Genomic DNA, 24,790 nt, shown 5'->3' with positions numbered 1-24,790 from the left:
TTGGATCCTGAAAAAAATAAGTTGACATTCTGTTTTGATGCATTTTCCTTCTCTTTTCTCTATGTATAATATGTGAATATATGAATAAAATAAGGCTAAAAAGCCTTTAAACTGTACACATATTGTAACATTTAAAGAACATTACACAAATATTTATCAACTTTTTTTGGCAATAGAAGTATAAAAGTATGGGAAGGGTATAGTATTATATACTGTAGCGTTATATACTGTATCATATTATTTCAGATGATGTACAGGAGGCTTACAACTTGATTAAAGACCTGGAACCTACAACCCCGCAGGTTAAAAAAAAGTTTATTCATTGTTACATACTAGAAGAAATTATCTTTGAAATTTATAGGATAGAATTAAATATTTGTACCCTCTATTTTTTGTTTGTTGCTTTCTTTTTTTAAAAAAAATATATGTGGATCAGAGTAATTAAATAATTAAGATAAGTGGATCAGAGTATTTAAGTTCTGTTAAAATCAGTATGAAAAAAGAACTGTCATTTGTGTCAGACTTAATTTATTTTAATGCAACTAAGTAACAGCTAATTCTTGATGAAAACTTTTGAATTTTTCATACTTAACAGTGATCAAAACAATACTATAAGCTGCACAATATACTTGGTTCAAGTTTTGAAATTTTATGATAAAAAACTAGTAAAACAACTGACATGTTTGATGTTCCATTTAAGTGACTTTTATAGATGTTTATACGTATTTTCTGATTATTTCACTTATTTCAAATTCATTATTGTTACTGTTATTATTTAAAAATAGTTTCTTTAGCTGATGTATACTTTAAGAACCTGGAAGATGGCAAGATAAATTTCTGGAACCTGGATGGCTCCACTTAAAATACATGCTTGAATAATAGAATACACCTAAAATTTTATCAGAAGAATGAAATGGATGACTGAACAGCCCTTTTATGGTTTGAGTGCCATTAATTTAATTTGGCTTACCAGATACAGTTAGAATCCGTAAAGCTATCTGATTCAAATATCTATTTATTTGCACTATAATTTGAATAAAAGAATTGCAAATTGTTTTAAGCTTCAGGAAACAAATTGCATAATTTAATTATTTTTTAATATTTTTAGGAATATATTCTGAAAGGAGTAGTGAATGCAGTACTTGGGCAGGAAATGGGTTCAGTGAGTATAACAATTTCTGATAATAGGAATTTATGAAGAATCTATAAATGGCCAAATCGAACACAAAAGCTGATTGAGATTTTAACGATCCTTGCTTACATAAATTTATTTTAGTTTTATATGGCAAAAAGTAGAATTACCTTTTACATTAATAATGAATTCAGGTGTTGAATCATAACTGTTTTAGGCAAACTAGAGTTATTGAGAAACAAAAAGGAAATATAACCATGCTTGGGAAAGGCTCATCTATTTAAAAAAAATAAGGTTTTATACAGAAATTAAAAAAAAACAATGATAATTGAATATGGTCATTAACATCAAAACATTTTGGGAGGGGAAAATGGAAAATAAAATGAGCATGATGAAGAATAAAACTAGGCATTCAGAAAATACAAAGGGAAAAATATTCATCAGCATAATAAAAGCCCTATTTCTATATTGTTCTTTTTCAGAGAGACCATTTGAAAATTGCTCAGCAATTTTTCCAGCTGGTGGGAGGATCTGCTAGTGAATGTGGTATGTTTTAAATATACTGTGTTCTCTTTTCTTCAAACATTCTGTTAAATTTACTATGTGATTCAATAAAATGTTTCCCGAAAGTAAGTCCTACCCCCAAAATAAGCCCTAGTTTTGAGGCGAGGCACACACCTAAAAATCATGCTAGGATGGTGGTGGGGTGATGGAGCTGTCCCCTGTGCTCCACACCCACTTACCTTGCAGTCAGGCCTCTCCTCACTGGCCCACTTCTTCTGCCGCGTCTTCTGCAGCTAGGCCTGCATTTCTGTCACAGTCCTTTCCGGAAGGCCCCTGCAGCCGAGAACCGAGCTATGAATTCAATTCATAGCTCAGTTCTACAAGACCTCTGCAGCTGAGAACCTGTACTTGGCTGCAGAGTACAGAGAACCTGTACTCGGCTGCAGTGTCCTTCCAGAAAGGCCTGACTGCAAAATGCAGGCTGGAATGCAGATGTAGAATGAAGCGTTCCTTCACCCAGAAGAAATGGACCAGCTAAGCAGGGCTATCGGTGCCAGAGGCGAGTATAAAAGACATCCCCTGAAAATAAAACTTCGTGCCTCATTTGGAGGCAAAAAAAAAAAAAGACCCAGTCTTATTATTGAGGAAACACGGTATTAGTATTTGCCAGTAACAAATGTTAAATAGAAATGTTTAACATACAAATGCAACATAAATATGCTATTTTGGCTAGAATTAGGTGTATATGTACAATTTAAGTTATGAATTTAGATTGTAAATATTCATTTCATAAATAATTATAGAATCATAGGGTTGGGAAGGACTTGGAAAGCTCATGACTTCTCTGATCATCCCAGACAAATGACTCTACAATCTTTACCTGAAAACCTTCATTGAGGGAGTAGCCATAATTCCATGAGGCAGTCTGTTCTACTGCTTAATAGCTGTTACTATCAAGAAATTCTTCCTTACTTCAAGTTGGATCTTCTTCTGTCAGCCCTCTAAGGCATATCAGATTAAGAAAGAAATGTCATATGGGTCTTAAAGCTATTTTTATTTTTATTAGAATAGCTATAGCAGTGACCCCCAATGTTTTGGGCTCCAGGGACTGGTTCAATGGAGAGTGGTTTTTCTATGGACCCTGGGGGGATATAGTTTCACACACTGCCTATATCCCATGCATGCATGGATGGGACTTCACTCGCTTGCGTGGCCCTGTTCCTGGTAGGCTGTGGCCCAGTGCCAGGAGTTGGGGACTGGCCACAGCCTAATGGATCCAGTGCCAGGGGTTGGGGACCCCTAAGCTATAGGGACAGAATCTTGCAAGTCTGAATATGCCTCCCTCCTCCCTCACTTGATCTTTGTATGGAATAAAGAGGAGCCTGTCTGAGGCATCTTCTTGTTTCTTGGAATGGGTTCAACAGATGCTTGTCTGATTGTTTCCTTGTAATGGATCTTCCCACTGTCCTTTAAAGTCATTCTCTATGCCTTCTGCAGATTCCATCAATTGGTTCTTATTCTATTGTTGCAAGCTATGGAGAATAAATTGATACCTTCTTCCGTGTGATAGCTCTCCAATTATTTGAAGACCGCTGTTCTGTCTTCGCTTAACCTTGTCTTCTTTAAGTTAAACATCTGGTTCATATAACCATTTTCATAGATTTTAGCCTCCAAGCTCCTCATTATCATTGTTGTTTTTCTAATCGTTCTTTTTAGTTCTGTAGCATACTTATTTGAGGACTCCTGTTGTCCTCTAATCAGTGCAGTGCAAAATGGAACTATCACTTCCTGTGGTTTTGACACTATATTTTACTTGATGCAGCCTAATATTATATTTGGTACCTGTAGCATACTGACTCGTGCTTAATCTATGGTCTACTGGGGTGCTTAGTTTATTCCAAGTATTATTGCCAAGCCAAATACTGCCTAGCTTATTTGTGAATCTGGTGTTTGCTATTTAAGTACAGAACCCTACATTTTTTGCCATTGGAAAACATTTTATTGGATAGGGCCTGATGTCCAAATTTATCAAGACTCTTTTGAATCTTGAGTCGCTTTTGAGGTGTTAGCAATTTGTTCTTTCCTATCCACACTCCCAGTTTTGTGTCATCTGCAAACTTTTTTTATATATAACAAATTTTATTGTTTTTTTTAAGTTTTACAACAAAAGTGCTCGAGACACACCATGGTGATGGGATAGTGAAACATCCAAAAATGAAATCATATATGAATAACTCAAGTAAATACATTAAATATTCCCTCTCTATTTCCCTCAAATAGTATGGTATATTTAAAATAATCCATTTCTACATTAGATTTCTATAAATCCTAATCCTGTTTTCAAACTTTGTTAATTTAGTTACCATAGTCCAATTTAATCTTAAATAGGCATATTATCACTTCAGGTACCCAAAGGTATTCTAGTTCTTAATCATTAATTTTATCAGAAATCTCTCTTATTTCTTCTTCCACTACAAAATAGTTATCCTAATTAAAATAAAATATTACTCTACCCTATACATTTACAATCCATGATTCAATCTATTTCTATAGGAAACAAAATAATACAAAACATTAAATCATTTCAGTCCATTAGGAAGAATTCAAATCTCATCCAGATAGATATCATGTCTAAAAACACGCTTATTGTTACACAAAACATCTTACTAACTTAACATGCTCAATTAATTGTTAAATCAATCCAGATCTCTAAAACCTCTTCCATTTTCTTATTCTCATTCCATTACAAAATAATTTTCATACAAATCTTAAACCTTAAGTCAATCCATATTTCCACAAGGCCTTTTTAATCCATTAGATATGGTTTTAAGTTTCTCTTTTTAGTCTTATTCTGGCTTTCTTTTTGTGCCAGGCCGGTTTCCATAACAAAGCCTCTATTTCAGCAGTTAGATCTCCCTTTATTGCTTGTGATGTCATTTGGGTCAGTAGAAGACATCCCATCCTCTGTGTTAGAGGCCTGGCTCCTTTGTTGTTAGATCCTCATTACTTACATCAAGTCTCAATCTTTGGTTCTTTTGATCCTCAAGGATGTGAGTGGGATGCATATAAGGCAATATAGATTCCTCTTTAATCTCAGTTAGTTCCTCTTCTGGTATATTTTGGTTTATAGAACAGTCAGTTGAAGTCTGGGAATCAGTTTGAAGATTTGGAGTAAGGTTTCAGGCTCTTATTTCTGTAGTAACCTCTTTTATTTTAGTGCATACTTGCTCAGTGGCTTCATAAATTTTTTCCAATATAAGTTTACAATTTAATTGTAAGTTAGGTTTCTCCATTTCAATAATAATTGTAGATAGTTCTTTTTATCTTTTAGCGTGGGCTATATTTACTAGAAATTAAACAATGTCCACCCCCACAATTTCTGACCGCTGCATCAGCTTCTTTATCTTGTTTGTTCCCTGGTGCACATTTAAATCTTCACAATATTTATAGGAATCTGTGGGTGAATAAATAGTTTCCCTTCTGTAATAGTTTAAAGGTCAAGCCAACCTCATCTCCAGACAAAAACAGGCAGTTGCAATATTAAGTTTTTGCCACAAGATGTCCTCAGTAGGTTACAAAATATTTCCCAAACACCATTTTTTTCTTTTCTCTCTCTTTTCTTAAAAAAAGAAAAGGAAAAAGCAGAAAAAGAAATATTCTTCAAGTGTAAAATGAAAATAAAGCTCTATAAAAAAAAATTCTGTACCCAAGGTAGATAAAAGTTGAATTGAAATTAATTATTCTGTCCTTTTGTTCAGCACATTTCTTCTCACACAAGCAAACGCCGCTCTCTCAAGACAGAGAAATAATTCCAAAAAGGCTTTTACAGGCAGAGAGAAAAACAGGGTGAAGAAGGGAGAAGGGAGGGTCTCACCCGGATCATCCGCGGTGGGTTTTTCACACTTAGATGTACCTGTGGCTTTCGGCTGGTGCAGTTAGATGATTGGCCATCTTGTAAGATGATCTTTGCTCCGTCATCCCTAAGGAGTTAGCTCAGTGGTTCTCAACCTGTGGGTCGGGACCCCATTTAGGGTCGAACGACCATTTCACGGGGGTCGCCAAACAACACAGTCCGCCATTTTTTCCCCCCTTTTCTTTAGACTCTTGAATAGAGTCTAATTCTATTGGCTTTCAAAAGCCAATAGGAATTGTCCAGGCTGTCTCTGCCCTGCTGAGCCCACCAAAAGTCCCATTCTGCAAATGGTGCTGCACCAGTTGAGTAGTCCTTGACTTACGACCAGTTGAGTAGTCCTCGACTTACAACCGGTTGGGGGTCACGGCATTAAAAAGGTTGAGAACCACTGAGTTAGCTGGAGCCGCAGAAGAAGCTGCTGCCCTCCCGCAGTCACCAACAAGCTTCCTCATCGGTGGTCGACCCTCCAGGGCGACTTTCAACCCACTACGGCAGTGGTTCTCAATCTTTTTAATGCCGCGACCCCCAACCGGTCGTAAGTCAAGGACAACCCAACCAGTCGTAAGTCGAGGACTACCCAACCTGTCATAAGTCGAGGACTACCCAACCTGTCATAAGTCGAGGACTTTCCCTGCCCGGGAGTGCCATGCATGTGTGGTGCCGCCCCCTGCACCGGCCAAGGCGTAGCTGGCAAGGGGCAGCGATGGCGCAGGGTGACTGCCGGCTTGGCCACCAGCTGGCCCAGCCCAAGGGAGGTAAGGCACCCGCTGGGCCCCACGCGCGCCAGCAACCTTCCCTGCGCCCGCCGGCCTCCCACCTTCCACCCCTGGCCCTCTTTTACTTACATTTGTAGTAGTTGCTCAGCAGGGAGGGGTGGAAACTTCCAGACAGCTCGCCTTCGCTGCAGACAACTTGCAGCACCGTTTGCAGAATGGGACTTTTGGCGGGCTCAGCAGGGCAGAGACAGCCTGGACAATTCCTATTGGCTTTTGAAAGCCAATAGAATTAGACTCTATTCAAGAGAGTCTATTCTATTGGCTTTCAAAAGCCAATAGAATAAAAGGGAGTAGCACAGCTAAGGAAAAGGGGGAAAAATGGCGGACTGCATTGTTTGGTGACCCCCATGAAATGGCCGTTCGACCCCAAATGGGATCACGACCCACAGGTTGAGAACCGCTGCACTACGGGGTCTACTGGCGAAGAAAAAACAGTTGGTGGAGACACAAGTCTCTTCACACGACTGGAGTCGCCGAGAACCGGAACCGGAAGTCGTGTCATCTGCAAACTTAATGCACATTCTTTCTATCCCCTCATCAAGCCATATTTGAAAAGTTGAAAGCACTTGAGTTATTCCACTACATATCTCTCTCCATGTAAACATAGTACCATTAATGGCCACACATTGAGCATAGTTGATCAGCTGCAAATCCAGCTAATAGTGGAACTATGCATCCATTGGTGAATTTTATGAAAAAGGAAGAAATATATCCATAGCATTCCCATGGTTTATTAGTCACTTTGTCAAAAAAGCAATAAGATTTGTTGAATGACATGTTTTTAACAAAACCATGCTGGCTTCTAGGAATCACTTTGCATCATAGTTGCTTGGTATCTTTCCGGACATTTTTTGGCACCTTCACTCATTCTAACATGAAACAGCAGAAGGGAATAATGGTCAGTAGATTTGATTAATCAAGCTCAGCCTCTCCATCACATCCTGAATCTTTGCATCTTGGAGACAATACACTTTTTTGTACCTTTTGTATCACCAAAGTAAATAATACATAGTGTTGCATTCTGATATCCTGGCAGTAGCTCTGAAAACAAATGAAGGTAAGTGTACTCCCCAACATTTTTGCTACTCTCAACTCATTTGCACTGTTGTTCTTCAGATACTATCCCTGGGAGACAGTGTATGGCTTCTTGCTTCTTTCTGCTCAGGCAGTTTGATGATGTCCTAATATATCTCAATTCAGTGAAGGTTAGTACAAGTTACAATTATCTTGTATACATTCATATATGTCTGTTTATTAGTATCTCAAAAGGTGGCTATTTTATCAAGTGTCATAGAAAATCCAGTGAGAGGGCATCTGGCTTTAATTGTGATATTTTCAGTGAAAATGTTGCTGTGCTGCCGATTATTATTTGATTTTGGTTTTGCTAGAATCTATGTTGGTTTATGTGGTTGATATAATCTGGTCTTCATGGAAGTTTCTATAACTGCCCTTTCTATTGTCTCTTTACTGTAGATCAGTGGTTCTCAACCTGTGGGTCGGGACCCCATTTGGGGTCGAACGACCATTTCATGGGGGTCGCCAAACAAGGCTGTCCGCCATTTTCCCCCCTTTGGCCACGCCCCTGGCACCCAGTGATGTATAAGTGGTTGGGGGTCACCACAACACGGGGAACTGTATTATGGGGTCACGGCATTAGAAAGGTTGAGAACCACTGCTGTAGATAGTAGACAAAATAAAACTATCTAAGATGGCAAAATCTCAATCAATATGTAAAAAGCAACTTGACCTATTTTTTAAGTCAGTCAAAGCCTTATCTTTATTTATTGTATTTATATCTCACCTTTCAGTCAGGATATTTAGTTAGCAAATACAGTGTTCCCTCCTCTTTTTCTCCATAACAGCACTTTTATGAGATAGGTTGAGCTGAGAGAATGATTGGCCCAAAGCGAATTGTTGCAATTGACAATGGAATAGAAATCTGCATTAGCTTGCTCTTAGTTCAGCACCTGCATTGCATTGGCTTTCATATATTAGCCCTAGCAACTCTTACATTATATTTATATTTTTCTTTGCTATAAACTACTTAGTCTTGTGGATAATTTACAAAAATTGTAAATAAATCTCTTAAATGCTTTGCATAGCCCTATTTTTTCATGAAATGCCAAGCCAAATGAAAACTTATTCAGTCTCTTTACTTGCCAAATCTTCATTATGGGATTGTCTGGCACTGGAGCAAAATCTGAAGAAGGAACTGGGGCTGGCCCTCAGATATAGTATGTAATACCATCTCTGCTGTAATTGATTTTCCAATTTTCCAATTAAAAACTGGATGTTGCCTTTAATTTACAATATTTGGTGCATCATTACTTTTAGCAATCACGTAATAATGCATTGTAGATTTCAAGGTTCTAGTTATACAACGAATATAGCCCCTTTGTTTTGACAGTAGATAATTAGAAAATAAGAATTTAGCTTTTTCAAATGACTGAAAAGTTGTTGCAATATCTCCTAGCTCTCTTATCCTGTAAAAATCATTTTCTTTTACTACTGTAGGCTAACTTTTCTTACTCAATTTTTCCTTCATGACTTGTACATGGTCAGTGTAAGAATCTGCCTCAACTAGATCTCCCAAGAAAGCAGAACTCTTGAAACAGGCATCATTTCAAAAGGCACTTTTATTGAGAGTTAGTGATGGCTAGAAAGCAAAGCAAGGTCTAAACATTTGGCACACAAAGGATTACATCAAAAACAATTCAGAACTCCTCCCCCCAGTGTCCAACTGTCCAGTTGAAATCCAGCCAATCCATAGGTGCCACAGTGTTATGAGATGCTGGAGATTTGGTGCCCTTCTCAAAGTCTCTCTCGGTTCCGTTTCCCAACAGTGCCAGGCTCCGTGGTCTGGGGATAAGGCAGATGTTTTCATGTCACATTCCTCTCACCCAGAGGAGGGGCACCTTGTACAGAGCAGAGCAAGGCAAATCACAACCCCACCCATGCAAGCACCCCCCCCCAGCAGAATGGCAGGCCCCGAAAATGAATACATAAGCAAAAGCAGGAAAGAAAGGGAAATGAATAAATGAGTATTTGAGGGGTTCTGACAGTCAGTTAATTCAGAAACTAAGGAAACAACTAAGCATGCTCATTTCCTAAGTAATACAGAAAATTAACTTATTGGATACTCAGTCATACAAAACAAAAGTTAGTTCAGCATCCCATTCTCTTTTATCAACATGCTTATATAGAAAACACCAATTATAATCTACAGATCTTATTTTGGAAGTTGCATATTTGCTTTCTTTTTATGTAAATAAATTTTAAAGCGTATACAGTATTATAACCATGGTCTGTATTTTAGTGCAAAATTAGATGTTTCATTGTAATTAGCTTTTAATGATTTTGTACTGTATTACTACATGTACAGGTTATCCCCGAGTTACAAGTGTTCACATAGCGCTCGTTTGAAGTCTGGCTGGAAATGGAGCGTTTGAAAGCACCCCATTTGCAGCCAGACAGAGCTTCCAGCCTCTCCAAGGTCTCCGTCTAGCTAAAAAGTGTTCCAGCGGTGGTGGAAAGGAGTTGGGGGGGGGAGCAGGAGACAGGCATCCCAAACACTTTTTGCCGCGAAAATCAAAGTTCCTGGGGTCCATGATCTCACGAGATTTCAGGCACTCATTCTCTGCAAAAGAGGATGGATGCCTGAACTTGCACGATATTATGGCACCCAGGAATTTCCATCGACTTTCCCTCAAAGCAGCAGAGAGGAGAAACAGCGCCAGAGAGGATTTTTGCAAGGTAAGTGAGTCCGGTGCGGCAGGGAGGGAGGAGGAAGCATGAGGTATCTTAGTGGGTTGGGGAGGTCTTGAGGCCTGTTCCGTCACTACCCCCCCCCATGGCCTTCCCCACTCTGAGATACCTCGTGTGCTTAACAGACTGCACATTGGCTTCCGGTGGTGTCAGCCGCGCCGATGGCAGCATTTCTTTAGCTGCCCATTCTGGGATTGCATAAAAGCCGGAGGAGACACTGACAATCAGCTGTCCCGCAGCTTAAAACCTCTTCCCTGGGAAAAAGAGAAGAGGAGAGCTGCTTGGGTAAAGGAAGAGCTCCCCTGGATCCCCATAATTTTGGGGAGATTGGAGGGTAGAGCTCCCTTGGAGCCCAAGCTTTACTCCGCATTCCAGGACGCCTTTGTCCCAAATTTCTGGGACGAAGCTAGACGCCGCTTCCACATCTGTGTCTTTTAGTGAATTTCTGAGTATTTATAAGCAGACGGAGCAGACCAGGAGGATTTAGATTTATGATTATTTGGGACTTCAATTCCTGAAAAGTATCTTCTCCTTTTCCTTTTTTTTTTTGCCTACTTTCTCTTTTGAAGAAGAAAGGGAAAGTGATAGAAGGCAAGATGGCACCCGGCTTTCTTGTTTGAAGATTTTGTAACAAAGTTAAAAGACTGCTACGGTTTCTGTTTTAAACATAGAGGCAAGAATCTTGTGTTTTTTTTTCTTTTAATTTTAAACTGTGAATTTATAAGAATGGCTTCAAAACGTCTGGTCTCTTCGGTCCCTAAAGCTTCTATTTCCTCCCCAATGACTCAGACTGCCTCTCAGCCTAAACCAAAGACACCCCCTCTTTCTCCTCCACCTGTACTTTCTCTTAAAGATTTACAAGAAGCTTTGAAAAAAAATGCTTTAGATATTAAAGAGGAGGTAGCTGACCTTTTGGATTGTAAGATGACGTCAGAGAGGGCTATTATGGCAGAATTATTGGAGAAAAAAAACAGGGAAATAAAAGAGGATATATTGTTTGCATTTCAAGGACTTGCTATGCATATTGAGAGAATTGATGATAAAATGGAGGAAGTGACTGAAAATGCAGCAAAATTGGAAAGCAGAGTTGAAGAAGTGGAGAATAAGTTAGAAATGACAGAGGATGAATTAACTGTTTCACAGTATAGAGAAATGGAGTTTGCATTGCGTATCAGAGGATTGAAAGAAAACTTATAAGAAGATTTAAAGGGGCTTGTTGTTGAAGATATTGCGTTTAATTTGGGTTGGAGACCGGAGGAGGTTGGGAATGAGTTAGAAAAAATCTTCAGAGTTAACTCATGGGTTGCCAAACAAAGAAGTTTACCTAGAGATGTGGTCATCTATTTTTCTAGAAGATTTATTCGTAATGAAATTATACAGGCTTTTTATAAACAGAGGTTTCAAATTGCAGCCCAAGATGTTATAATTTTAAAAGAAATACCCCAAAAAATTTTAAGAAGAAGAAAAAACTTTACTTTCCTGTCTGATGAGTTAAAACGTCGTCAAATAGAGTTTAGATGGGAGATTCCAACTGGGATAGCAGTGTATTATGTTGGTATGCGTTACAGATTAACTACAGTGTCAAAGGCAAAAGATTTTTATTTCTCTGTTCTGAAGGCAAGTTCACCTTCATCTCCACAAACAAATAAAACTGAAAAAGAGTTAGCAGCTGCAGGAGCCTCTTCATTGATTGTTAAAGAACAAGGGGAACCTGCAGTACAGAATCTTGAGATAAAAGAACAGAGGATTACACGAGCTGCCTATAAGCGTAGAGAGAAAGAGCAACTACAGAAGACCAGTGGAAAAATAGAAGAAAATATCACCACAGAGCCTGTGGGAGGGGCAAGACCTAAAAGATCTTCGACAATGGATCTTCAGGGTATGCTTCAGAGGCTTCAGGCCGGTGGAGATGGCAAAGTTCCTGACCTGGAATGTTAATGGCTTGAATTCACCGCAGAAAAGGAAAAAAGTTTTTCATTATTTGAAACAGCACAACGACTTAATATGTCTGCAAGAGACTCATATAACTTTAAAAGATTCTAAATATTTGATAAACTCTTGCCTGGGATCACACTTTACGGCTCCAGCCCCAGGGAAAAAAGGGGGAGTGGTAATTTATGTGAAAAAGAATTTATCGGCTAAATTAATAGATTCTGACTCTCAAGGAAGATATGTTTTTATAGATTTAGTATTACAAGGCAAGAAAGTTCTTATCGTTGGATTATATGCCCCTAATCAACAACAGAAGCAATTCTATAAGTTTTTGCATAGTAAAATATCTCAGTTGGATTATAAATCTGTAATTTTGATGGGAGATTGGAATGGAGTTTTGGATTCAATGAAAGATAAAAAGAGTTCTTCTAAAACTTTTATTCAAACTAAACTACCCAAAGCTTTTTTTGATTTGAAAGATGAGTTGGAGCTTATTGACATTTGGCGAGAAAGAAATACAACTGACAGAGACTTCACCTTTTATTCGGATAGACATCAATCATTTTCAAGGATTGACTTTTTCTTAATTACTAATGATCTTTTTTCTAGGGTTAAGAAGGTTAAGATCTTTCCTAGGACATTGTCTGATCATAGTCTGGTGTGGATGGAGCTATTTGTGGAAGATGGGAACAGAAGATCCTGGAGATTGAATGAGAATTTGTTTACTCGGGAAGATTTGATACAAAAATGTAAAGAGCATGTGAAGGATTTTTTTGTTTTAAATATGAATAAGGGAACCTCAATGCCTATGATGTGGGATGCTAGTAAAGCCTACATGAGGGGAATTTTGATTCATATGAATAAAGCTTATGGGGTAAAATGACACAAAACGTAAGGAAATAGAAGAAGAGATAAAATTAAAAGAAGAGGCCTTTGTTGTGAATCCAACTGATAATAAATTAAAGGTCTCTATAAATATGCTTAGGGAACAATTTAATATGTTAATGGCAGATCAGGTTGCTACCAATCTGCGTTATATGAAACATAACATGTTTTGTAATGCAAATAAGCCTGGGAGGTTGTTGGCTTATCAATTACGAAAGAAACAGAAGACAAGAATTATAGAGAAATATAAAGGTAGTGAGGTTTTTCAGGATAGTTTGATTAAAAAGAGTTTTTTAGACTTTTATACAAAATTATATTCTAGCAATAACATACATCCTGCAGATGTAGAAAAGTATTTACAATCAGTAAATTTTCTCAAACTTTCTAGGAACAACAAAATGTGATGAATTGTTCAATTACCTTGGAGGAAATTGGTTTAGCAATTAAGCAGTTAAAGGTAGGAAAGTCTCCAGGAACAGACGGATTGTCATCAATGTATTATAAAACTCTATCGGAGGAGATAACGGAGCCATTAAAGGAGTTATTTAACAGTATTTTGTTGGTTGCTCAGGTGGCCCCTTCATGGAGAAGGGCGTTTATCTCATTAATCCCGAAGGAGGATGAAGATCTTACTGAGCCTAAGAATTACAGACATATATCTTTGTTAAATGTGGATTATAAGATTTTTTCAAAAATTTTGGCAAATAGATTAATGCAGGTTATGAAGGATTTGATTCACAGTGATCAATCAGGATTTATAACAGGAAGGTACATGAAATATAATGTAAGACAAATTCTTAATTTAATTGAGTATTTGGATAAGAATAATCAGATTCCTGTGGCCTTTATATTTTTGGATGCAGAGAAAGCTTTTGATCAATTAGACTGGCAACTTTTATTTTTATTGATAGAGAAAATGCATTTTGGTGATAAGTTTTTATATGCTCTTAAGGCCATATATCAGCAACAATCTGCTCAAATTATTATTAATGGGGGACTGACAGAGACTTTTAATATTGAAAAAGGAACAAGACAAGGATGTCATTATCTCCATTGTTATTTGTTTTAACAATGGAGATTTTGTTAATCCAGATTCGAGAGTCAACGGTACTTAAGGGAATAAAATTAAATAGGAATGAGTATAAATTGCGAGCTTTTGCGGATGATTTGGTTTTAACTTTAGTACAACCGACCCATGCGGCTGCTCATTTATTGGAACTTATAACTCAGTATGGGAAAGTTTCTGGTTTTAAAGTAAATAATAATAAGACTAAAATATTATCTAAGAATATGTCTGTTAAGGAGAATGAAACCTTAGTTAAACTTACAGGCTTTCAGATGGTGAAAAAGGTTAAAATATTTGGGAGTATATATAACAGCTTCTAATGGAAAATTATATAAGAATAATTATGAATTATTATGGGCAAAAGTACAAAAGGATTTAAACGATTGGAAAAAGTTGCAGTTGTCGTTATTGGGGAGAATTTCAGCTGTGAAAATGAATGTTCTACCAAAGTTTCTTTTTTTGTTTCAGATGATACCTATTTTAAAGAAAGATGCAAAATTTGGATGAATGGCAGAAGGGTATCAATAAATTTATTTGGGCTGGGAAGAAGCCAAGGGTAAAGTTTAAAATATTGCAAGATGACCGAGAAAGAGGTGGGCTTAAAGCACCTAACTTGAAATTATATTATGATGCAGCCGCCTTAACTTTTTTAAGTGATTGGCTTAATTTAACAAAGATATTCTTTCTCTTGAAGGGTGGGATTTAATGTATGGTTGGCATGCATATTTAATTTTTAATAAGAAAGTTGATTGGGCTTTTAAATCACATATTTTAAGAAATGCCTTATTCAAGTTTGGAAGAAGTATTATTATAGATTAAATTATAAAATACCTATTTGGAGGATTCCTGGACATGCGATTGAGGGGATTTCTAAGGGGATGAATTTTGTCAAAATTTCGTATAAAGAACTATTAACTTGGATTGGTACCGATTGGCATTTAAAATCTTTAGATATATTAAGGCAAGAAATATCTTACAGTCATGGTTTCAATATTTATAAATAGTGGATAGGTGGACTGTAGATAAGAAAGAGGGAATAACATTAGAAGATGAAAATTTGATAACTCAGATTAAAGATCAGAATCAGGCTCATATAAAAAGAATTTATAATGTGTTAATAGAATTAGATTCGGAAACAGAATTGGTCAAAGATTGTATGATTAAATGGGCTCAGAATATTCAGGAACCGATCCCATTGGATTTATGGGAGATAATTTGGATTAGAAATGTTAAATTTACACAAGCCCAAAATTTGAGGGAAAATTTTTATAAAATGTTTTATAGGTGGCATTTAGATCCTAAAAAATTATCTTGTATGTATTCTAACTTACAATCCAAATGTTGGAGGTGTGGTAATACTGATGCAACTTATTTTCATGTTTGGTGGAATTGTAAAAAGGTTAAGGCTTTTTGGATTATGATTTGGTGGAATATCCAAAAGATTTTTAAAAGGAAGATAAAGTTTACTCCTCAATTATTTTTATTGGGTATTTTTACGGATTTAGATGTTAAAGAAACTATTTTAATGTTGAATTTATTAACTGAAGCAAGGTTATTAGTAGGTTTCTAATTTAGCAGAAATGCCTAAAATTTCTGCTTATTTAAAGGATCATACACAAGAAAGATATATTATGGTATGGAGAAGATGGATAAATTGTATTCAGAATAAATATGGAACTCAAAAGTTCCATTTATTTTATGATTAAAATTTTATAACAAATGTTTTATAAGAGATTTGTTTATACTATCATGATGTTAAAGTTTAAGGGGAGTTAAGGGTTAAGTATGAATTTGTTTATTATATAATATTTTTAAAGTTATGTTGATTTTGTTATTAATAACCCTGTATTCTGCTCTGGGAAGTGAGGGGGGATGGGGGGGTTGGGGTTGGGTGGGTAAGTAGGTTAGATAATAGAATTAAAGTAAGATATAGATAGGGTAATTTATGAGAGAGGTGTTGCTTGGGCATTTTCCCGGTACTGTATCTGAAGAGGAAAGAGTGGAAGAGGAAGGGTAGGGAGGAAGTAGGATGGTAAGAGGAGAGGGGGAGGGGAGAGAGAGGTGAGGGGAGGGGAGGTGAGAAAGAGGAGGGAAGTAAGGGAGAGTGTTAGGGTGGATGCAGTTTGGGGAGGAGGTGGGCAAGCAACACCTATGGTTATGTGTATGAATTTATTTTATTTTGTTAAATGTGAATTTTTATATTTATGTAATTGATAAATGGAAAATAAAACTTTTAAATAAAAAAAAAAACCAGACCGCACATTCACCCACAAATTCGATTAGCAAATGCGTGAGCAAAAGCAGGGAGTGATCTCGTTCAAGGTATGAGATTCAGTCCCACAAATTCTCAAGTTACAAATGGAATGGGCAGGCTCCATTCCATTCGTAACTTGAGGACTGCCTGTATCAATTCGAAAATTTAGCTGTTCAGTATTTAATGCTTTTAATTAATTTAGAAATAGAAATTAAGAATCTTAAGAGAAAAAGACAGATTTACATATCTTTATATGGGTATTTTCAAGAGACATAAATGAATAAATGAATGAGATGATCATCATCATCATCATGATGAAGAAGAAGAAAAATTGACAATTTTGAGAATGTGACTGAAAGGTAGGACTGTGCTTTGAGTAGAATGTTAATAACTGTACTCCAGGAAATTGCAAGACAAGATAAAAACTAAACGTAGATTAATTGAAAATAATTATGATTACTTTCCAAGCATTTATATTTTTTTCTATCTGTTGCATTAAAAATTACAATTCTGTGGGATGTTCTAAGGTACTTTAGGAGCTGTCTTCTGCTTCAGAGACTACTACTAGGCACTTTATAACTCAATTAATAGAATATGGATACAATTAACAGTGAAGAGTTTATTATAAATAAGCCATAGATTCACTATACAGTATAATGGGAAACGGATCTTCTCTATTACTGAAGATATTTTATACGTGGTAGTGTGCTTAGATAATCATATGTATCTTTTTTCAGGACTCACCTAAGTTATATTTAGTCGATAGTTTCTATTTTCTGTATAGAATATTTTGGGTACTTGTGAAAGGGATGAAAAATTTGACATCTAAATAAAATTAGAAGTTGAAAGCATATAAAAACCACTTAACAAAATATGTGGCTACAGAGATTATCAAAACAATACACATAAGGTGAAGCATTTGTGAAGACATGTTAGTGAACATATGATGATTCATTATTTAATAATATAATTAATGTACTTAAACATTCCATACTTATTGACATTTAATGTCAGTTGGCACATTTCCATTTTCTGTATTCCAAACCAGTATGTCTAGATAATGTTTTCTACCTCCCACCCAGCTATGGTACTTTTCTTCCTAGGCTTTGGCATAAATATGGACAAAGTGTTATTATAATGTGATCTACTTTCACTTACACAGCAGTGATTATATTTTATAATTTCTGAAATTCTTAATAAGCATTTATGCTATTTAATATATGAGGACATATCGGTAATCTGTTCATACATGGAAAATCTAAAGAAATATAATATGTTACAGTATTATCAGGGTGAGAAGTTTTGTTGAACTGGTTTGCTATGGCTTCTAATTTAGAAATTTGGTATAACGGAATGAGGAAGTGTTATTTAAGTGTGCAAAAAGAGATATAAAACCCTTTCTGACTTGGCCTGCTGGACAGATTGCTTCAAATAGAACTTACTCTCCAGGTCAATCCTTTTCTGTGGCAAGCCCTACCTTCTGGAATAGGTTCCATGTGAAAATCTGTATTGAACCATGCCTCCCAGCATAGAGAAAGGTGATGAAAACTCAGCTGTTTAGAAGACCTTTTAATGATTATATGTAATTATTAGGAGACATTTACATTAATATAATTATGGGTAGTTTAATAGACTATTATGCTAGGAGTTCTTTGGGAGTCTGATGATATATAAGTAAATGTTTCTCCCTCTATATAAGACATTAATTAAGAATTGTGCATTCATATTTTTATACTGTTTGGGAATTAAATGAAAGAACAATTTCACATTCATCAGGATTATATTTTTAGGGATTGTCTAGGGCTTGAATCAAACATAAACAGTATGATTTTCAAGATATAACTAGATAAAAATGGAGGCACTTGGCATTCATTGAACTAAAAATATGGAATTGAGCAATAATTTTTTAAGGTGAAAAGCAAAGGGGAAATTACATCATAGCAAGAGTTTACATGCTTGGGAGAAAGACAAAGGTAGTTCAATTTCTAACTTATTAACATATCAATCGTATCTGCTCTAGTAGTGCCATAGTATGTACAAATACTATGGTATTGTCAATTACAAATGATAGCTGAAAATTGATACTAGCTGTTAAATGTCATAAACCATTAAACTGTTTCTTTGTTATGCATGCTTTATTTTCCAGAGTTATTTCTATAATGATGACACTTTTAACTTTAACTACGCACAAGCCAAAGCTGCTACTGGCAATACTAGTGAGGCTGAGGAGGTATGTATCTACTTCTTGAAAAGACCAAAGGCAAGTTTAAAAATATTTGCTGCTTATGTTCTATATGTTTCTAAAAGAATTTGGAGGTTGTTGTGAATAAGAGGCAATAACCTTTTGAGTATAAAATATATGCATAATCCTAGGCATAAATACTCAGAAGGTAACAACACTGTACAGCAACATTTTTTTTTTTTTAATACTGGGAGCTATACTGAATCTTGTCTCGGGATCACACTTCCAAAGTGTATGAAGCCAGAAAAAAATATATAAGACAAAAAGAGAATGTGGAAGATTGATTAAGTGGTAATACTGTATAATTTGTAATTAAAAATCTCTGATAATTACAGACAACATAAATATTTATTGCAGTATAATAGCAGAGTCTGATATTTTACCCATGTAACATATTGAGAAATGGAAGTAAATTGTCTGCTGCTGAAAGAAAAGGATTCCACTGTGCTATTTTCCTCTTCAAATTTAACTCCATGCATGAGTTGTACAACTGCAGAAGAATACTTTTTTCAAGGACAGATGGATGCATGGATAGATGAAAACATACAATATAAGAGTTGGTCTATTTGTCCTTCCCATTCCTTAAGTATACCTGAATAAAACTCTAGAATATTCTGCATAAAATGGCAAGAGAAATGCTATTTTGAGAAAAGCTTCACTATTTCTAATGAAAAAGTTATGCTCTTTGAAGCTTGAAAAAAAAATTCAGTGTGAATGATTGTTTGGCAAAAAAAATTAAAGGTTAAATGATTGGTTATTGTTTCTTTTTAAAATAAGTCTGTATATTAAACTAGAGTTTTATGAAAACAATCTAGAATCATTCCCAAACTTAGACATGTTTTGTCTCCAGACATTTTAAAATGCTAATTGTTACCATTCAAAAGAGCCATAAAATACATAATGATGGGTTGTATCAGGATTGCAAGCTTCCTTTTTTACATCTCTGCTTTTGTATTACATCTCTGCTAGGGAGATCCTGGGGGGGGGGTCTTTTGATAAGGCAAATTATTCAATAAATAATTATTGGATGAAATATTTTTTAATTAAGGGAAAATTATATTTTCTTATCTTAAACTTTTATAGCTGCTGAATCTTTAGTATGACAAACCCTGATTTGATTGAGGGCCTGTATTACAGATCTATATTTAATGTGAACAGAAGCTTGATTTTCTTTGTTTCTTCTCAGGTGTTCCTCCTGATTCAAAGTGAGAAAATAAAGAATGATTTTGTTTACCTCAGTTGGCTAGCACGCTGCTGTGAGTCACTCCACTTTATTATAAAATATGTATTGACCTGCTAATCTCTTCCCTTAAATTAATTTTAATTTGAAATTAAGTATTAAGTTCATGTAAATTTAATTATTTTTAAGCTAGAATAATTTTATTTCTTACAAATGTCTTTTAAGAAACAATTTTGCAAGGTTTTGAGAGAGGGACTTGGAATTTCTGCCTTGGAAATAGGCCAGTTCTTTGAGATAATCTATAGAAAATGTTGTCCCAAAAGTGCTTTTACAAAAGGCAACCGTACTTTTTTTTTTTTTTTTGAAGACGTTCCAACAGTCAGAACTGAAGAAGCTTCTTGGATGAGAAGCAAAATGTCTTCAAGGAAAAACAAAGTCCAGTTGTCTCTTGAAAAAGCACCTTTGGGACAACCATGACCTGGATGACTTTGAATCTCTATAGACATATAAAAATATTAGTAAATCAAGAAGCTGTAAACTTTTTTTAATTTTCTCCTCTTTGAAAATCAATACTGTTGAAACAACATTATTGCATTTTAAATTTTAAAATATTTAATTATCTGATCTTTAAGACTCACTGCTTTAACAACAATAAATTCACTTGTTGAGATGGGCGGCTATAGAAATCAAATAAATACATTAAAAAACATCTGTGAACAGCAGTTCGAAGGCTTCATCACCTATCAATACTGAAATAAATGGCAGATTTGTACGTTCAAATCTCTGCTAACTTGCCCAAAGATCAGGATATATCAGCAGGAAAAGAGTCATCTTAAATAGGAATGCTGGGCGACTTGGCACACACAATAGGGATAGTGAAGTAACAGTGTTTTGCCAGCTTTTTACCATCTTGATTTCATAATTATGAGGTTGCTGGCAAGTTGGAGCTGTGAGAAAAACGTGGTGTTCTTTCTAGCCAATCAGCATATAAGAATAAATGCTGCATTTGTGTAAGAAGTTGTAAAAGTGCAGTGTTGTTAGCTTGCATATGTTAATTGGTTTTAGAACTATTTTTGTAAATTAGCATCAGTAGCTGTAATGTCTAGACAGGGTCACTTTATAACAAACTTCCTATGTAAATAGGTATCAGCACCATATTAAGTTTTCCAATAACTAAATGGAATATTATTACATTTGCTCTATTCACCTAAAAAAGTTCTATAAGCAGGACCTTAGAGCAGTGGTTCTCAACCTGTGGGTCGGGACCCCATTTGGGGTCTAACGACCATTTCACAGGGGTCGCCAAACAACGCAGTCCGCCATTTTTTTCCCCCTTTTCCTTAGCTGTGCTACTCCCTTTTATTCTATTGGCTTTTGAAAGCCAATAGAATAGACTCTCTTGAATAGAGTCTAATTCTATTGGTTTTCAAAAGCCAATAGGAATTGTCCAGGCTGTCTCTGCCCTGCTGAGCCCGCCAAAAGTCCCATTCCTCGACTTACGACCGGTTGGGGGTCGCGGCATTAAAAAGGTTGAGAACCACTGCCTTAGAGGATACTGTAAACTGCATGCATATGATGTAACAGAACTGCTTTTTGCTGAGCTTCTCATATATAATTAAAGTATTTTATCATTAAACATTGGTGTCTGTTTACACGTCCTTTTATTTAGGAGTAGAGAACTGAAACGTCCAGTAATCATAATATGTATATTTATTCTGAAGTAGATTTAATGTCAACATAGATATTATATATTGTATAATAGACCAGAAAGAAGAAATTGATAGGGTAAATCAGGAAGGCAACTGACTGTATTTTCATATAAAAACTCATATGTATGATCTGTTCAAATGCTCAGTCAGCTGTGTGCTCAAACCGAAAGTACCCATTACAATCTAGAGTTCATTCTCATATAGAACTTGTATATTGGCACATATTTTTTAAAAATTGTTTTTTTTTTAAATTTTCCTGTCGACATAATTGGTGTGGCTATGTTACTTCTAAACTTATCTGAACAGCCAATGTAAAGAACAGTATCGCTGATTGATATGCTTATCCGGTTCTAAACACTGTGTAGCAACATGCCTCTACTAGTTCTAATTTTCTGTTGATTTCAGATATTATGAATAAGAAACCAAGATTAGCCTGGGAACTCTATCTAAAGATGGAAACGTCAGGAGAATCCTTTAGTCTTCTGCAGCTAATTGCAAATGACTGCTACAAAGTATGTTGTCTTTAATCCATTTTCCTTCACTATCTACAGTAAATCAACCCTGTAGAATTGTAACTTTTTTACCTTCTCAAACCATGTAATTTTTTTTAATAAATTGACTTGTACACTTTTTTGTTATTAAATCCCATTTTCTTACAACCAGAATTTATATGATATAGGCCTAGACTATAAAGCAGTTTATTAGTTTGGAGTTTTTTATGATGCATGAAGTTGTCCCAAGAAATAAACCACGCTGATTACTTTTCCTATGATCATATTGAGACATCTTAAGAAAGATTATCAGTGATTTCTGCCTTTCATTGAGTAAGGAAATTATGTTAACTTTTCTTTATGTTTATGGTATTTTTCTAAGATGTAGATGCAAATATTTCACAAAATTACAGGTTTATCTTTTTTCTTATAAATGCTCAATTCCTTTATTTTTAAATGTTCATTTAGACAAAAAATGCTTCATATTGAGCCAAAGGATTCAATCATTTGAGCTATTCCTGAATTTTGGCTTTTCTGTTTTAATATAAATATAATTTTGACCATAACTTTTTAAAAACACATTTCTGTTCATTGGAAATCATTTTATTCAATACTTTGCTAGACATTTAAAAGTTTTAAATGTTTCAGGATGAAAGGTAAAATGTAACTGAAAGTTGAACTGAGAAAAAATAACATTTTAAAATGTTTGCAAAGAAAATCTTCCGTCTTTAAAATTATTTGTACAACTATCATGGTTAGTGGCATGCCCATTTCTGTGCCATGATGTAAGCATGGTAACCCTTCCCCCCTCTAAAAATAAATAACCTGAAATCCTTGGTGCTCTCTGAGCTTAGTTGGTTTTTTTGCAGATATTTCATTACCAAACTAGGTAACATCATCAGTGCTAGTGGGGAATGGGGTTTGCTCTCATTATACATGCTAGTGGCTTGCCCTGTAAATGATGGTGGGAGTAGTCGTGGTGGTTATCTGTTTGAGCTATTGTTTATTGTTAGCCTGTTTGGCAGTTCCTTGATTGATATATTCTTTACTTCTTGATTGTTGGTCTAATGTTAGTCTTGAGGTTAATCTCTGTTCGTCTGGGTGTTGCTTGGTGAAGAGGCTTTTTGGTCTTTTTCTTTTCTTTTCGGCTTTTTTATTGTCTCTTTTGAATGGTATGTAGATGTTGTTTGTGTCTATGGCTTGTTGATGGCAGATTTGTCTGGAATTCTCTAGCGTTTTTAGACTTAACTTGGTCTAGGATGCTCACAGTTTCCAAGTTGAAAAACTATGATTAAGACCAGTGCTTTTTTTCTAAAAAAAAAAAAAAAAAGGTGCCGGAACTTACACACGGCATACACCACCTTGACTACCCTACAAGGTTCCATCCCAAAAAGGTGCCGGAATTCCGTTCTGGGTGTTCTATGAGAAAAAAAGCCCTGATTAAGACTGTCCATGTGTTGTGAAATTAAGGAGTTTTCATCAGGTCTTCTGACTGCTTGTTGTTCATGAATGCGCTCTGCTAGTTTTTTGCTAGTTTGGTAATGAAATGTCTGCAAGAAAACAACCAACTTCAGAGAGCACCAAGATTTCCACAGTTCAACATTGAGCTACAAATATTCTATCAATAAATAATGTGTTTATGACATTGAAAAATATTTATTTCTTTAATTTGAAAATAAAGTCAGAAAATGTTATTCGGCTTTCAAATCATGAGCAGGAAAAATTCAATGTCAACATTCATTCCTCGTTTTATGTTGTTATATACGGTATTTAAACTTTGTTTTATGTAGTGTTGCTGCCTTAAGCATGTACCTTTATCTTCTGAACAGATGGGCCAGTTTTATTATTCTGCTAAAGCTTTTGATGTGCTTGAAAGATTGGATCCTAACCCTGAATATTGGGAAGGCAAAAGAGGTGCCTGTGTTGGTATCTTCCAGATGATTGTCGCTGGCAGAGAGCCTAAGTATATGCACTGATTTTTTTTCTACTACTTTGGAATAATACTCTGGCTGCTTAACATTACAGCATTGTTGGTTTGTTATGCTTATTGAGTTCAAATGCCAATTAGAAACTTAAGGAACAGAAGGCTCTTAAGTTTTGATTCTGGTAAAGTGTGCATTATGAATGGAAGCCTTATCTTTATTAAAGTACAGGTAGTCCTCGAGTTATGGCAATTCGCTTAGTGATGGTTCAAAGTTACAACACCCCCCCCCAAAGTACTTATGATCTGATCCCAAAGTTATGTGTGTTGCAACACTGTGGTAATTATTCGCCCTTATGACCAACCACAGAGATGCTGCAATATGCCTCCTGCCTGTTTCCTCCCGATACTGCCTCCCCAGGTCTCCACAGGAACTGGGCCTGCTTTGCTAGCCAACAGGGTTCCACAGGCTCCTCCCCACCTTGTCACCGATTGTTCACTTTCCTTTCAAAGATCTTCAGAGTTCCAGAACAGGCTGGGCCATGTGGCAGAAAAGTGCCCATCTTTTTCTCAGACTCCAGCAAAGCTGTTTTACTTAGATCTCTCATTCTTATACAAGCTCATTTTTGTGCAGAAGACAGGATCATCTGTAAGAATGCGAGATCTAAGATTCCTGGAGATGCCCCTCTGCCCACCTGATCTCCCCCAGGCACACCCAGCAAGTGTGAGGCAGCCAGTGCACCAAGCTCTCCATCTGTCCACCCACCTCTGCAGCAGCACAATTGATGAGATCCAGGCAGGTTCGGCACTCTGGTGGGTGGCAGAGCAGGTAAGGACTGCAGAGACTGCAGAGATGGATGGAGGGATGGAGAGGTTGGTAGACCAGCCACCCCATGCTTGCCAGGCATGCCCCAGGGGAGATCAAGCAGGCAGAGAGGCACCTGTGGATTGCGGGGGTTGCCCCAAGGGAGAAGACCAGTTTATAGGGGGAAAATAACAGACAGGTTATACAGCCAGGGA

The 24,790-nt window shown here is 36.2% G+C and overlaps 1 protein-coding gene across 5 annotated transcripts in view; it reads left to right on the top strand.

Annotated features, from left to right (window-relative positions):
• TTC26 (tetratricopeptide repeat domain 26) overlaps positions 1 to 24,790 on the top strand; it is a 35,307-nt gene that overhangs the window by 8,166 nt on the left and 2,351 nt on the right. For 4 of the 5 annotated variants that reach the window (XM_039335636.1, XM_039335634.1, XM_039335632.1 and 1 more), the window contains 8 exons: positions 247 to 302; positions 1,109 to 1,162; positions 1,615 to 1,678; positions 7,442 to 7,530; positions 18,374 to 18,457; positions 19,656 to 19,725; positions 21,764 to 21,870; positions 23,679 to 23,812. In XM_039335636.1, the coding sequence (XP_039191570.1) occupies positions 247 to 302; positions 1,109 to 1,162; positions 1,615 to 1,678; positions 7,442 to 7,530; positions 18,374 to 18,457; positions 19,656 to 19,725; positions 21,764 to 21,870; positions 23,679 to 23,812 (658 nt within the window). Of the gene's footprint in view, positions 1 to 246; positions 303 to 1,108; positions 1,163 to 1,614; positions 1,679 to 7,441; positions 7,531 to 18,373; positions 18,458 to 19,655; positions 19,726 to 21,763; positions 21,871 to 23,678; positions 23,813 to 24,404; positions 24,600 to 24,790 lie in introns of all 5 variants that reach the window. The other variant, XR_005555804.1, reaches the window with a different exon arrangement.

This window comes from Crotalus tigris, unplaced genomic scaffold (assembly GCF_016545835.1).
Source record: "Crotalus tigris isolate CLP2741 ecotype Arizona unplaced genomic scaffold, ASM1654583v1 scf7180000017644.4837335, whole genome shotgun sequence".
Lineage (NCBI taxonomy): Eukaryota > Metazoa > Chordata > Lepidosauria > Squamata > Viperidae > Crotalus > Crotalus tigris.
This window is presented reverse-complemented; position numbering and strand designations above follow the sequence as displayed.